The sequence below is a fragment of the Takifugu rubripes genome, chromosome 19, assembly GCF_901000725.2.
Source record: "Takifugu rubripes chromosome 19, fTakRub1.2, whole genome shotgun sequence".
Classification (NCBI taxonomy): Eukaryota; Metazoa; Chordata; class Actinopteri; order Tetraodontiformes; family Tetraodontidae; genus Takifugu; species Takifugu rubripes.
In genome coordinates, this window is record NC_042303.1 from 15,730,550 (window position 1) to 15,745,090 (window position 14,541).

The 14,541-nt window shown below is 42.4% G+C and overlaps 3 protein-coding genes and 1 long non-coding RNA gene across 4 annotated transcripts; 3 read left to right on the forward strand and 1 right to left on the reverse strand.

The window, feature by feature from the left end:
• The first annotated feature begins 2,095 nt into the window (after window positions 1-2,095).
• On the forward strand, window positions 2,096-4,578 carry LOC101062045 (trypsin-2-like). The gene is made up of 6 exons (XM_029826518.1): window positions 2,096-2,215; window positions 2,447-2,515; window positions 2,595-2,745; window positions 2,887-3,028; window positions 3,342-3,599; window positions 4,160-4,578. The coding sequence occupies exons 2-6, from the start codon at window positions 2,452-2,454 to the stop codon at window positions 4,307-4,309; spliced, it is 765 nt and encodes a 254-aa protein (XP_029682378.1). The 5' UTR covers window positions 2,096-2,215; window positions 2,447-2,451; the 3' UTR covers window positions 4,310-4,578.
• Window positions 4,579-4,764: 186 nt separating this feature from the next.
• Window positions 4,765-6,766, forward strand: LOC101075038 (cytidine deaminase-like). Its single transcript, XM_003973613.3, has 4 exons — window positions 4,765-4,989; window positions 5,566-5,677; window positions 6,056-6,113; window positions 6,382-6,766. Exons 1-4 carry the CDS (start codon window positions 4,803-4,805, stop codon window positions 6,499-6,501), a joined length of 477 nt encoding a protein of 158 aa, XP_003973662.2. The 5' UTR covers window positions 4,765-4,802; the 3' UTR covers window positions 6,502-6,766.
• An 835-nt stretch (window positions 6,767-7,601) lies between these two features.
• On the forward strand, window positions 7,602-13,696 carry LOC115246842 (uncharacterized). Its single transcript, XM_029826516.1, has 3 exons — window positions 7,602-7,646; window positions 7,724-13,444; window positions 13,529-13,696. Exon 2 carries the CDS (start codon window positions 8,344-8,346, stop codon window positions 10,939-10,941), a length of 2,598 nt encoding a protein of 865 aa, XP_029682376.1. The 5' UTR covers window positions 7,602-7,646; window positions 7,724-8,343; the 3' UTR covers window positions 10,942-13,444; window positions 13,529-13,696.
• LOC115246843 (uncharacterized) lies at window positions 10,943-14,420 on the reverse strand. The gene is made up of 4 exons (XR_003885933.1): window positions 13,864-14,420; window positions 12,250-12,397; window positions 11,160-11,631; window positions 10,943-11,080 (listed from the first exon to the last, which is right to left on the reverse strand). It is a non-coding gene; the product is annotated as an uncharacterized lncRNA (long non-coding RNA).
• Between the last annotated feature and the right edge of the window lie 121 nt (window positions 14,421-14,541).

The following is a 14,541-nucleotide window of genomic DNA, read 5'->3' on the forward strand; positions in this document are numbered from 1 at the left end:
TCAAGTCCTCAAATTTAACGGGCGCTTAATGAATTCTGTCTGAACAAGCGGAGCATGAAGGCAGCGTCTTTGATTACAGCAGTAAATTCACATCCAGAGTGCGCAGCGGGGCAAGGTCACTCTTCAACAGAGCTCGTTCAGGTTTTAGATCACAGTGAAAAATGAATTTGCATTTGTTTCTTCCCTGTTTTTAAAAACGAGCCTCTATCAAGCTCTTTTAACCGAGCAGTGCAGCATCTGACTGATAAGACAGTGGTGTTCTGACATGTCCTGCTGGGAATAAGTGTCAGATATGACAATAACAACGTTTTAGAAGCAATCTTACAATGAATAGCTTTACATGGTGGAATGGAGAGATATTCCTGTTCAGGCTCTGTTATGTGGTTATGTTGACATATGTTTCCTCACATTGGCACACCAATGAGGAAGCACCAGGAGAGATTTTGGGTTCACTGCTCCCTTCGCCTGGTCAGGGTGAGTAAAGCCTAAAGGCTTAAGAATACAAGCGATCCTCATACTTCCTCATCCAATCACAACAACACACTCCCATGGGAAAGAAATGAGGCGCCCCCGCTTCTGTGATTCCAGTGGGGTAACCTACCTCCCCTTCACCATCACAGCCATGGTCGCCTGACCTCTCGCCATCAAAAACTTCTACTTCATGATGTCATCTTTACCTTTGCAAACCCGGTGTTTAGGGTTGTAGATCTAATCCTAACCACTAATCCTAACTCCCTAACCCTAACCCCAACCTTAACCCCAACCCTAACCCCTAACCATTCCACTTTCTTCAGTGATATATCCCTCTGGGGTAAACAATAAAACCACTTTTTATGCTTATTCTGCTTATGCTTTTTCAATCAAATACTTTTATTGGTTGTCCCATACATTCAGAAAAATATACTGATATAAATTTGCGGGGTCTTTCATTATTAGAGTTATTTTTGCTGAAACGACTTTGTAAAATCAATTTTTTTCTTCTCTTTACTTGACCTTTATTTTAATAGGATAAAAACCACAGAGAACAACTTCACCTTTACCTGGTCTGGAGAACATGCTTGCAATGAGTCAAACCCGTGAAATGGCTTTTGTGAGGCAATTTAAAACAGAACACTGTCTCCTCGGGTCAGCAGCTAAAAATCTGGGCGAGTCATCTTAACCTGGAGCTGAATCTCCATGTGCTCTGAACATAACCATCAAGATCTGAAAATCAATGTGAAGCGCACATAACATCACTGTTCGGATTTCGATCTGAAACTTGGCACAAATGTACACATTTGCCCATGAGAACGGCCCAAATGACGGCGGCCTACCAGTGGCGGTCCCTGTGAGCAGAATCCACAGTCACTGCTGATCTGCTCTGCATGTGCAGCTTGGTGAAAGGCCTCACCGCACCGCTCTCTGTCCCTCACACAAAGACAACCTACTTGTCCTCTTGGTTTTGCACCTGGGGGGAGACAGAGTCGGCTATATGGTTTCATCCCAACAGTGGGACTCCCTCGGGGAGTGGAGAGTGCGTGGAGGAGCTGAGTTACTAACCTAAAGCCCGTGTGTGTGTGTGTGTGTGTGTGTGTGTGTGTGTGTGTGTGTGTGTGTGTGTGTGTGTGTGTGTGTGTGTGTGTGTGCGCGCAAGAACAAAAACAACAAGAGCTGGAATTCCAAAAGTGACCGGTCATTGGGCCAGGGACCGACTGATCCGGATAACCCTTAAACGGACTTGCTTAGAAAGCAGATTACGTCAGTCCAGTGTGTCCTGCAGCATTCTACCAGCAGAGGCTGACAAAATCATCATGCTCAGACATCACAGGCAGTGTAATTTGATTAATTTATTGGCCCCCATGCTATTCATTGCCATAGAGGGTAATTTTGTCTCCATTAGACGACAATAGCCTGAACCAATGAGGGCCAGCCCTTAGGAAGAGAGAGGCCATGAAAGAGAAGGCTGTGGGTTTTTGTCATGTACTAGGTCACACTGTGTTTTTCTGTGTGTGTGTGTGTGTGTGTTTGTGTGTGTGTCTGTGTGTGAGAGAGAGACACTTGGATAAAGTGCACAAAGGCAAGGAACAATGAGTATGACAGGGGTAAGAGTATAAAAGCCTTCGGAGCGTTCTCAGGCTTGGCTGTGATGTCCCGGTATGAGAGCAGCGTGTGAGGGTGGGTGTGCCAGTGTGTGGATGTTGGACCTGAACTCTATACTTAATTGGCTCCAGATTAGGTGAGTTTTGATGCTGCTTTATTGGGAATTCATCAATTGAAAAATGAAACCATAGAAAGCGATAGCTTGAAAATTTGGCTGCGGAAGTTCCCGTCAGGAATAAACTCTGAACTTTCTTATCATTTTCATATGAGCCACAGTCTGGCCTGCAGAGCTAATTTATGCAGCCCATAAGACCCATTTGTATTCATGGATTTGTCACTGAATTATTTCTTTGCGTGTTTTTTGTAGCTGCTATGATGAAGCTGACTCTGTTCTATCACCCCTTACTTCACCTTCTCCTTATTATAAACCTCACAGGTGAGCAGAAATTGTCTTGTTTATTTGAAATGATAGCTTAAGTCATGGTCATTAACAAAGCCTCCTCACTATCTCTCAGCTGTGATGGGGAAGCGAATCATCGGGGGAATAGTGGTGAAGCCTTACTCCATTAACCACCAAGCCTCCCTTCTATTCATGGACCACCACTTCTGTGGAGGCACGCTCATCCACCGCCAGTGGGTGGTGTCTGCCGCCCACTGCTGGAGACCGTGAGTAACTGCAGCTTCAGAGCTTTCATGAATTCCAGTCGGAAGACTCACAAAAGAAAAAGGGCTGTTTGTCATGTGACATAAAAAGAACAATCAGAATATCTGATTTGAGTTCCCTCTTCTTGTTCTGTGCCCCCTCAGGAGCAGCATGATGAAGGTGGTCCTGGGAGAACATAACATCCACACCATAGAGGGCTTCGAACAGATATTCTCGGTCTCTGGCATCATCCGGCATTATAATTACAAACCTTGGTCATTCAATAATGACATAATGCTGATAAAGGTATGGAAAAGAAATATACACATGTCCATGTAAACTTGATTCAAGCAAGACCCACGCAGCTCTGACACATTTTCTGCTAAGGTGGTGCCAGGAACGACCCAACCAGGTGTCACTGACAGCAGTTGGAATGATTGATAATCCACAGTGTATTCCTCTCAGAAACATGTGTCAATAATCTTAGACAGTGAGCCAGAATGTACAGACTGAAACCAAAGAGATATGCTAATAACAAGCTGTCCAGCTGTCACTATTGCCGTGCGCGGTGTTGTAATGTGCACTGAATGACTGAAGGGAAATGTCCTCTCTGGCTCAGTTGGACCGTCCGGCTAACATCAGCTCCAGGGTCAACTTGACAGCACTGCCAGACAGCAACACACCGCCCCTGACTGACAAGGCTGTGTGCACGGTCAGCGGCTGGGGCGTGACTTGGCTCCCCAGCCACGCTCAGTCACCTGAACTGAGGTCTGTGGACGTGAACATCTTTATCAACTGCTGGTTCTACTACTATTTCAGGATCACAGAGAACATGATCTGCGCCGGCTCCGTCCTGGGTGGAAAAGACGCCTGTCAGGTGTGTGCAATCGTGCTTGTGTTGGAATAGGGACTAGAACAGCTTATTCCAATGTTCTTAAATCACAATTTGATCATGGAAAAAGTCATTTCCATAAAAACTGCATGAATCATAGGGTCAGAGAGAGGACAAGCACTTTTTAAACAGGAAAAAAATCTAAATAAACACCAAACCATGGTCAATCAACATGGAAGAACCAACTGCAACCATCATCCTAAAACTGGGCCTGTGCAGAATCTCACTTCACTGTGGGGGAATTTGCTGTCTAAACATCTGAGACAGAAGCTGACAAAAGCTAAAATGATTTCAAGGAGATATTAACATTTTTATGTCACTCTTCTGCACAATTTGTCTATATTTCTCCTTTTTAAAATAAGCATAAACATAAACTTTTTAAAAAAAAAATCCTGCTTCCAAGAATTACAGGGGATGGTCGGATCCTTTATGGCAGATATTAATGATTACATATTTTTAAAATATTGAACCTGTGACCTTTCAGAACTCCAAACGTACCCGTTGAGGACTTGAATTAACATTTGACCTCTCTGTTGCTTCTGCAGGGGGACTCGGGAGGTCCTCTCATATGTGATGGTAAATTTGAGGGCATTGTGTCCTGGGGCATCGGCTGTGCCTATGCTTACTTCCCCGGGGTCTACACCAAGGTTAGAAACTACGTTGAATGGATCAAGTGGGTCACCCAGAACAATTGATGACGCTAACAGTGTTTTACACTGTCCATATAAGTGGTGGCTCCCAGAGGACAAGGTGGATGGACAAATTCATTGAGTGACTTTTGTTACACTCACTAACTGGAGCGCATGAGAGAGGACTCAGGATAATATTGCATACAGTCAAAAATAAGTCTGACAATTACTGTACACACTCAAAAAAAGGCACTTTGGATTTTATAGGTAATATGTGTTGTTTTTCTCCTTATCACTATTTAGGAGTGGATTTAATAAAGATCCATATTTTCTCACACCGTCTGCTCGTTATTAATAATTACTTGAAGCAACATCCTGGACTTTCAGCTACTTGTTTTGATTGAAAGGCTGCTGCCAATAAGGACTCCTCTTATCTCATAACAGCCCAGTGACATCATATTGGGTGATTGGCTGTGTCATTTCCCCTCCCCTTTGACTCCAGCACATCCACATATAAAGCAGAGCAACAAAAGCCGCTCAGACACTCCAAAGAGCAGATATGTCCCAGGTCAACACCAAAAACCAGGCGATGAAGGCTGCGGATCACAGCTCGGCACAGTTGTCTGCAGAAATGATCAAGAAGCTGATTGAACAATCTCATGAAGCCAAAAAGCAAGCCTATTGTCCATACAGCAAGTTCAGAGTGGGGTCTGCCCTCCTGACTGCTGACAACCGTGTGATTACAGGTAAGGAACATAACTTGTCTGTTTTAATAGTAGAGTGGTGGGTTTAACATTAACCACCAGAAAAAGGTCATGGGCTGACCTCAGTATCCATTGCCCGGATAAATATTTGTATTTGCTATATTGCAAAAGCAAAAAGCAACAACCAAATGCTATTTCTACTGAAATAAGGGCGCATTGCAAAGTGTTGGGACTCCTCGGCTTAAAGGTTTTGATGGTTTTCCTATTAAAATTGGAAAATCCAACATTGGTGGGGGGTCTTCAAAGCAAGGCGGTCATAAACTCTAGTGATGTCATTGTTGATAAATGACAACAAAAACACAACAATATTGAAAATGTGCAGTAGTGAGTCTCTAACAGAAGTGCGTGCCACCGAAGTGCACACACAGCACACAATACAACCTTTTAATCAATAATAACACTAGCTTAGCTAGTCAAACATTGCCGATGGGCTCATCTTTATGATGAGTATAAAGTATAGTAGTATAACATTCTTCCTGGAGAAGAAATGTTCCCTGGATGAGTTTAAAGGTTGGTGATAAAGTCAAATATCCTGAAAATCACCTGAATCTTCCACAGGCTGCAACGTGGAGAATGCATGTAGCAACCTGGGAATCTGTGCTGAAAGAAACGCTGTGGCGAAGGCGGTGTCAGAAGGATGCATGCAGTTCAAGGCCATTGCCGTTGCCAGGTAAATTCTGCCTGTTCACGTTGGAAGGATGTGATAACACAACTTCCTGTAATATTTCACAAGCTCACACTGTTGAAATTCCCACATTACCAAACATCGAACTTTAAAAAAAAATAAAAAAAATTCTGGTACGTGTTGAACTCATTATGAGCTGACTCACCTGTGAGCTCATAAAGGCTCCACCTAAATGGACAAAAGCAACAGAAATCAAATATACGTAGATAAGTTTTTCCCTCAGGGTTTAATCTCATTTGCGTATTAATAGAGGCTTAACACACACACACACACACACACACACACACACACACACACACACACACACGTGTCTTCAGCACTAATGCATTCACAAATGTAAATTTTCTTGTTTCTCCTTTCCAGTGACATGACTGAGAAGTACATCTCCCCGTGTGGTGGCTGCAGGCAGGTCTTGAGGGAGGTACGACGCCTCTGGTGGCTCTCGTGACTTTGGCTGTTTAAATTTTAAACTAAACTTGTTTCTACGTTGCGTCCAAGTTCATCCAGGCCATCGCGCCTCGGGCGCCTCCGTTAGGAGACGTTCCTCCTCTCACCTTATTGCATAATTGTCAGCATCTCTTGCAAATGCTGTCTTTTATTATTATGGAGGGTAATCATGCTCGGGAATATTTGAAAGGTTTCGTTAAAAATTGTCCCACGTGTTGTTCCTTTTGTCTTTGCCCATCCAGTTTGGGACAAATTGGATAGTGTTCCTGAGCAAAGCTGATGGTTCTTACCTGGAGAGGACAGTGGAGGACCTGCTTCCGATCTCATTTGGTCCTGATGACCTGTCCAAAGTGTCTGAATAAGCACCAATTCATTCGGACCACACAAACGATCTGGTTCTCCCACTCTTTTACCGTCTATCCTACTATGTATTTTTAAATATTCATTAAACAAAGCTAAAATTAACAGATTAAACAAAACCTCTGAATAAGATCAAACCTTCTCTTGTTTTAAATAAATAAACCATTTTAAAGCTTTTTATTTTAAAAGAATTAAGTTGTACTTTCTTTGTTCATTGCCCCAGAATGCAAAATAGCTATTCCAATAAAGAGAAGAATAGCAGATAAAGATGGTGGTACATTTTTACATTTTAAAATGATGGATTTTAGAGGTAATTATTTCATACAGGTTGCAAAGGTTCATGACAGGAGTACAGATATTATGACGTATGTCCGGAGAAAGATGTAGCTAATTTCATTTCACACAATAAAGGTGCAGAATCAAAGTTAACAGAGGGAAGAGACTGTGATCGCTAAGTTACAGACACTCTTCCACTATTCTCAACACTGTGTTAATGTCCGCTGGTACGCGTGAGCTGTCCTCAGCTCAGACACCTTGTGGTAAACCTTCTCATTTCGGATCCCGCTGTCGAGCTCCTTCTGCACTCTCTTGTCAGCCAACAAGCACAAAGGCCTTGTCGTTGGACCATAGTCTTGGTTTGTGCGTCGCTGTTCGTGTGTTGTTCACCAAAGGGATATGAATGCACATGTGGCGGGTTTCAAAAATGGCAGCTGGGAGTCCTGGGAATGCCTCAGTTCTTGGCCAATCAATGGCCGAAATCAACATTTTCATCTCAACTCAGCTCGACTCAGGATGTTTGGAAGGATCCAGTATGTGGAACGGAAAGCCAGCTAGAGTGGCGGCGAGTTGTGGGAAAGCCCCATTTTAACTGCCATAAATATCATTTATGTTGTCATTTTATGTCTGTAGAATATTTTATTTAACATTGTTTATTTTTATGAATATTTAATTCCTTTATTTAACACATCATACAGGCGGAAGTGGTTTCTGTTCTTTGTTTAGTGACGGACCTTTAATGTGGTACTCCACTTCACGAACTTTTATTTGAGGTAATACTGCGAGAAGAGGAAGTTGCAGAAGACATTCTTTTTAAGACGTTTTTCTTTGCTCATGGTGGACTCATTCCCTCAGGGGTGCAGCCAGCGAGGTAATCTGTTTTTCTTATGTTGCGTTTGTACGTGTTGTATATGTGAAACCTGTTTAATTGTGTGTTGTGCTAAACAGTTCGACGGTGGTGATGGCGTTTACGGCGATGTCGTGCCAATAAATCATCTGTGTCAAAAGAACTGTGGTCCGTGCTTCTCTGACGGGAGTGATAGTCGAACTCGAGTCTGCTTCGACGGACCTGCTCGGGCCCAGCAAGGAGGCGTAGACGGCTCGTCAAGAAGGAAAAGCAGATAAGCCGATGTTTAACAAGAAGACACATGTTCAACGGTTTTCCACGAACGTCCACAAGTCAGACACACAAGTTAAAATGCTCTGAAAAGGGACACAAGTCTGGAAAACCACAAGGGACTGTGAAGTTTAGTGACAGTAGTCATAAGTTTAATGAGCAATTAATGTCGTTTACGTTTGATGTCTTATTTGAGCACCTCATTCGTTAAAGGGGTAATCTGTACATTTTGAAAGGTTTGAAATAATTCATGAGCATTTAAGTTTAGTCCTTTAATGCTTGCTTTAAGGGTTAATTAGAAGCAAAATTATCTTTAAGTTTATTGACCTGAGTGCCTCAAGAACATGTTTAGGGCTAAACTGCTTATGTCAGACAAGCTAATGACATATAGTTAATTTCTAAGTAATTCATTTGTCAAAAGTAAAAACTGTCACTCTGAAGTAGCCTTCAAATGGCAGAACCAGAGCAGATAGATGAGCCTGATGATGCACAAGTAGTCCAGTTTGAAGAGCCTCGTAGAAGTGAAAGAGACCGCACATTAACAGAAAAAGGAAAAGAATTTCACAAGGAAAAGACTAAAGGGCTACTTCTACGCTTTGACAGCATTTATGACCGCTGGAAAGCTCTCAGCAAGGTTGCTAAAAGGTCTGTAATAAAAGAGGACCCTAGCAACATTCTAGAACATATCAGCACTGTTCAAAGGGAGTTGTCAGAGCTGAATATTGTTTATGATGAATATCGGAGGATTGACAGCCCAGAACATGAAATGTGCCGCAAGATGGATAAGTGTGTATCTGTCACAGGGATTGTGGTTCAGAATGCCCAATTTCAAATGCAAGGAACAGCAGAGAAGATTGTTTGGCCTGATGCTGGTTCTGTATTTGCGTCGTCTGTATCAAGCGGCTCACATTCAGCCTCTAAGTATTCTAAAGCTAATTCTGTTGTCTCTAATGTATCCTCAGCCAAAAGACAAGAAGCTGCAGCAGAATATGCAGCCACACAAGCTGTACTGAAGATTATGGCTGAACAAGAGGGTCACCAAGAGAAACTGCAAAGACTTGAGGTCGAGGACGAGCTGATAGCTGCAGACCAAGAAGCAGCTGCAGTATCTCGCCGTCTACAAGCAGAAAAGGAAGAAACTGAATGCAAAATAGAAAGAGAGAGAAAAGAAGCTGCACTTTTAAAGCAACAAGAAGAAGAAAGTGCAGCAAGAAAAAGGTCAGTCAAAGACTTAAAAAGAGAACTTGAGCGTTTGGAGGAACTGAAAAGACTGAACTCAGCCAGAGCAAAGCTTCAAGTTTATGATGAAGGTGAGATGCTACACAATACAGAACTATCTACAGATATGCAAGCAACCAATCAGATGAATCCTGTGTATCAACACACACAAAGTGATTCAGCTCCAAGACATGTTGTTCAAGATAATTCAGGAGAGCTTGTCAAAGTTTTGGCTGAGGCCATATCAGCAAATAGGCTACCTATCCCAGAGCCTATCATCTTTAGCGGTGATCCACTCAAGTTTAACCACTGGAAGTCATCCTTCCATACACTGATTGAGAGGAAAAATATTCCAGCAGCAGAAAAAATCTTCTTCCTTCAGAAATATGTAGGAGGAGCTGCTAAAGAGGCTTTAGAAGGATATTTTTTGACTGATTCAGAAGACTCGTATCACGCAGCATGGGACTTGCTTAATGAACGATATGGTGAGCCCTTTGTAATTGCTAAAGCCCTCCGAGACAAACTACATGCTTGGTCAAAAATAGGCCCAAAGGAGAGTGCTGAACTGAGAAAGTTTGTGGATTTTTTACGTAGCTGTAAATCTGCCATGACCCATAATGAGAGTTTAAATGTTCTTAATGATGGAATTGAGAATCAGAAACTTACTGCCAAGCTACCTGACTGGCTAAGTACCAGATGGAATCGGAAAGCTACTCAGTATCAGCTGGAACACAGAAGGTTCCCAAGCTTTGATTATTTTGTGACTTTCCTAAGCATGGAAGCTAGCATCGCATGTAACCCTATAACCTCTTACCATGCTTTACAGCAGAGTGAATCTGAGAGACTAAAAGTTAAGAACCAAACCACAGTTGTTTTCAAGAATAGAACTGTTGGTGCAAAGATCCTCACAACTAACACTAGTGAGAAGAGCATAGTCACATGTGTGTTTTGTCAGAAAACAGGACACAGCTTATATAAGTGCAGAAGATTCATTGAAAGGCCTGTATCTGACAGAGTAAAGTTTATTCAAGTCGAGAAATTGTGTTTTGGATGCTTAAGTCATGGCCATCAATCCAAGAGCTGCAGTAAGCGAATGGTGTGTGACATCTGCTCAAAACGTCACCCTACATGTCTTCATGAAGATCGCTTAAAACATGAATCAAAGAAAGAAAATTCTGAAGCACAAAGTGTAACCAAAGAAATCACATCTAACAGAGTTGTACAAGACAGTAATAATACTCAGACTTCAACAATTATACCTGTTTATGTATCAACCTCAAGTGATTCAAGCAAGGAAGTTCTCGTCTATGCACTGCTTGATTCACAAAGTGACTCGTCATTCATTCTTGAGGATGTGGCAGTCGTTCTAGATGTGAATTCAGAGCACGTTAAACTGAAACTCTCTACTATGACATCAAAGAAAACAGTAGTCACATGTAAAAGACTGAAATACCTACAAATAAGAGGGCTATTCTCCTCTAAGAAAATCACAGTGCCAGCAACTTACACTCGTGAATTCATTCCTGCTAATCGCTCACACATTCCAACACCAGAGACTGCCAAGGCATGGCCTCACCTGATGCATCTTGCAGAGCACATTGCTCCACTAATGGCATGCGAGATTGGCCTACTGATCGGTTACAACAGCCCACAAGCTCTGATGCCCAGAGAAGTTGTAATTGGGGAAGAGAACCAACCATTTGCTCAGAGAACTGATTTAGGTTGGAGCATAGTGAGTTATGGTGAACAAAAAGAAAATGAGATTGAGTCACCGCATCATTGTAAGGCAGGTAATACCAGCACACAAACCAACAGTCAAGCTCAAGAGTGAAGTTCACTATGTTTGTAACACTCGCATCAAAGAAGTGGTTACTCCAGATGATGTAATCAAAGTGCTGGAATCAGACTTCAGTGAGCGAGTGGGAGAAGTAGCAGTCTTCTCTCAGGAAGATCTCCAGTTCTTGAACAAGCTGAAAGATGGAATCAAACATAAACCGGATGGTCATTATGAAATGCCCTTACCCTTTAAACAAGACAAGCCAGACTTACCCAATAACATGCCATGTGCTGTTCATCGTTTGAAGTGTCTAGAACAGGGGTAGGCAACCTGCGGCTCTGGAGCCGCATGCGGCTCTTCAGCCTCCTTATAGTGGCTCCCGATGGCCATGACAAAAAATCATGGAATGTTTTTTTTTTCTTTTTTTCTTTTATTATGGTCATTATGTGTTCATTTTGTTGCACAATTCCCCTAGGGTTTTAGTTGATACCATCTAAATAAAGCTTTTTAATTATTTTTTTTATAATTTGTCACTTTAAATATATGTCACATCAACGTCAGCAGCCGTCGCCTTCACTTGCTGGTGGTACCACGGCGGGAACCCCTACCACTGTAAGCATGAAAAGAGCCCAAAAAAGAAAAAATTCGGAAGAAAATAGAGAGTTTAATGCAGCGTGGACATCTGCTTTTGCATTCACCGCCAATGACGCTGGCTTACCTGCGTGCTTGATATGTGGCGAGAAACTATCAAACAACAAAAAAAGTAACGTTGAAAGACATTTTCAAAGCAAGCATTTAGCATTTGCTGAAAAATACCCAACCGAAGATGAGCGCCAGAGAGCAATTTCGGAATTGCAACGACAAGCTGAAGAGAGAAAACTATCTTTCAAAAAATGGATCAGCTCTCCACAGTCAACTACAGCTGCTAGTTTTTTGGCAGCTCAGGAGATCGTGAAGAGGGGTAAGCCGTTCACAGACGGAGAATACATAAAAGAAACGTTTATTCAAATATCAGAGCATCTATTCTCCGATTTTAAAAACAAAAATGAAATTGTTCAGAAAATTAAAGACATGCCTCTCTCTGCAAAGACTGTTAAGGACAGGACCATTAAAATGGCAGCAAATATCAGTAGTAAGCAAATTGATGATATTAATTCAGCTCAAGCATTTTCAATTGCCTGTGATGAGTCAAGTGATGTAAACGATATTGAGCAGATAGCACTGTTATGCAGGTACGCCAATGCTAATGGGCCGCAGGAAGAACTGATTGAACTCATACCGCTTAAGGGCCAAACTCGGGGGCAGGACATTTGTGATGCTGTTGTGAGTTGTCTAAAAGATAAAGGGATAAACACCACTCACCTAGTGTCGGTATCTACTGACGGGGCGCCAAGTATGAGAGGAGCACAGAAGGGCTTTGTGAATTTACTTCAAAAGTCACTGGGCCGAGATCTGATGACGTTTCACTGCATTATCCACCAAGAAGCACTTTGCGCACAAACATTTCCCCCTGAATGTGTGGAAGTAATGAACCTTGTTATTAAGATAGTGAACAAAATAATTGCGAATGGGTTAAGCCACCGACAGTTTTGTTCGTTGTTAGAAGAAGTCGAAAACACGTATTCAGATCTCCTGCTGCACAACAGAGTCCGGTGGCTGTCCAGGGGGGAGGTGCTGAAACGCTTCGCTGCCTGTCTGGAGCACGTAAAAACCTTCTTGGGAAATAAAGGCCTTGGGTATCCTGAACTGGAAGACCCATCTTGGCTGGAAAAGTTTTACTTCATGGTGGACATGACAAGTTACTTGAACATGCTGAATAAAAATCTCCAAGGACAGGGAAGCACGGCACTGCACATGCTGGAGGAGATTTTGGCATTTGAGCGCAAGATGACAGTGTTCGCCAGAGATGTACAAAATGGCACGCTCTCTCACTTCCCCTCCCTAAGAGAGTTCAAAGAAGCAAACAATCACATAAATTGTGATTATTTCCACCGTGCCATTACTGCAATGCAAGCTGCATTTGAAAAAAGGTTCAGTGAGTTCAGAAAGGAGAAACAGACTCTCTCTTTCCCTGTCGCACCACTGAACAGCGACCCATCCCTGCTGAACACATCCGCATTCACAGGAGTAAGTAAGCCTGATCTAGAAATTGAACTGGCCGATAATTCGGATAAAGTTTTGTGGGTTAACAAGTTTAAATCCCTGTCAGCGGATCTTGAAGAAGTCGTCCGTCAGAGGGCTAGTCTCGCTAAAGAGCACAAATGGAGTGATATGGAAAAACTACCCCAACCCGACAAACTTATTTTTGCAACATGGAATGCCATTCCCGACACCTATATCAACATGAAAAGGTGTGCATTTGGAGTCCTATCCATCTTTGGCTCAACTTACTTATGCGAGCAAGTTTTCTCAAGCATGAACATTATAAAGTCCAAATACCGCTCCCGCTTCACCAGCGAGACTCTACAGTCCTGCGTGAAGATGAAAGTCACATCTTACAGCGCCGACATAGGGAAGATCTGCAGGGAAATGCAGACACAGAAATCTCACTAAACAAGTAAGAGGAACATAATTTAATAAGCTATTTTTTCAAAAAAATCCTCATACTCAGAACTGATGTAGTTTTTTTTTGTATTTTAAGGTGCGTCCATTGATCACTGGCTGGCTGCCAACAAACCCGAAGAGGACGGGAGAACGCATGGGTTACTACTATTAAACATATGTATATATACATATATATATTAAAGTGGGCTTGTTTGTTGTATTCACTGGTTTCAACTGTTAAAATTTAAATAAAGATTAAAACTTAGAAGTTTATAAACTCTGTAATTTTTTGCGGCTCCAGACACATTCTTTTGGGAGGGGGGTGGGCAAAGTGGCTCTTTTGATAAAAAAGGTTGCCGACCCCTGATCTAGAACATCAAATATTAGCTGATGCAAAGTCCAATTGGTTTTACACAATTAAAATGGTGTCACCATGAAGTCGTCCCTCAGTGGGCCCCCACAGACAGTCTTTTTCTAGTCGATTCACCAAGTGGCTCCAGCTCCTGAACGACTTCTTTCCACACAGGCTCAATGTGAACACAAGTGAAGCACCATTCAGAGGTGACTTTGATCAGATACGGCCTCTTGAAACTGTCGGGAAGGACTTCACTGGTAAACTGTGCGTGGTGAAACAGATACTTGCTGTCTGCAAAGTCCCTGGACCTGCAGGAGGGATGAATCATTTGTTTCTTTATGGATGCAGCAGCCAGGTTGATGTCAGTCACTTTGGCTGTGCTTCCAAACATGAGTTATTTCCATGTCTAAAGAGTAAAAAACCCATATCTGCTAATTGGCTATCTTGGAAAATAGAAAAAGAACTCATCAAAGAAGAAGCAGTTGTGGAAACCACAAACTCCAACTCCTTCCAAATCTCTGGGACATTGGCCCTGCCATTGTTCAAAATGATAAAAACTACGTCCAATGGATCCACTGGATCCTCCAGAACCGCTGATAAAACTCTGAGAATCTACTTGGGTTTTATCATGAATTTGCTGAGTGATTTTGTTTTAGTCTCACTTTGTGGATGATGTCAGACAAATGCACTTTGGATTTTACAAAGAGTCTGTGATTGGCTATCATTCCCTCTCCCCCTTTATACCCACACATAAA

Bases quoted from the DNA above. Each gene is read 5' to 3' on its own strand.
- LOC101062045 (XM_029826518.1), top strand. From the start codon at position 2,452: ATGATGAAGCTGACTCTGTTCTATCACCCCTTACTTCACCTTCTCCTT. The intron at 3,029-3,341 runs GTATGGAAAAGA...TCTCTGGCTCAG, and splicing joins ATGACATAATGCTGATAAAG to TTGGACCGTCCGGCTAACAT. The intron at 3,600-4,159 runs GTGTGTGCAATC...TTGCTTCTGCAG, and splicing joins GTGGAAAAGACGCCTGTCAG to GGGGACTCGGGAGGTCCTCT.
- LOC101075038 (XM_003973613.3), top strand. From the start codon at position 4,803: ATGTCCCAGGTCAACACCAAAAACCAGGCGATGAAGGCTGCGGATCAC. The intron at 4,990-5,565 runs GTAAGGAACATA...AATCTTCCACAG, and splicing joins TGACAACCGTGTGATTACAG to GCTGCAACGTGGAGAATGCA. The intron at 5,678-6,055 runs GTAAATTCTGCC...TCTCCTTTCCAG, and splicing joins AAGGCCATTGCCGTTGCCAG to TGACATGACTGAGAAGTACA.
- LOC115246842 (XM_029826516.1), top strand. From the start codon at position 8,344: ATGGCAGAACCAGAGCAGATAGATGAGCCTGATGATGCACAAGTAGTC.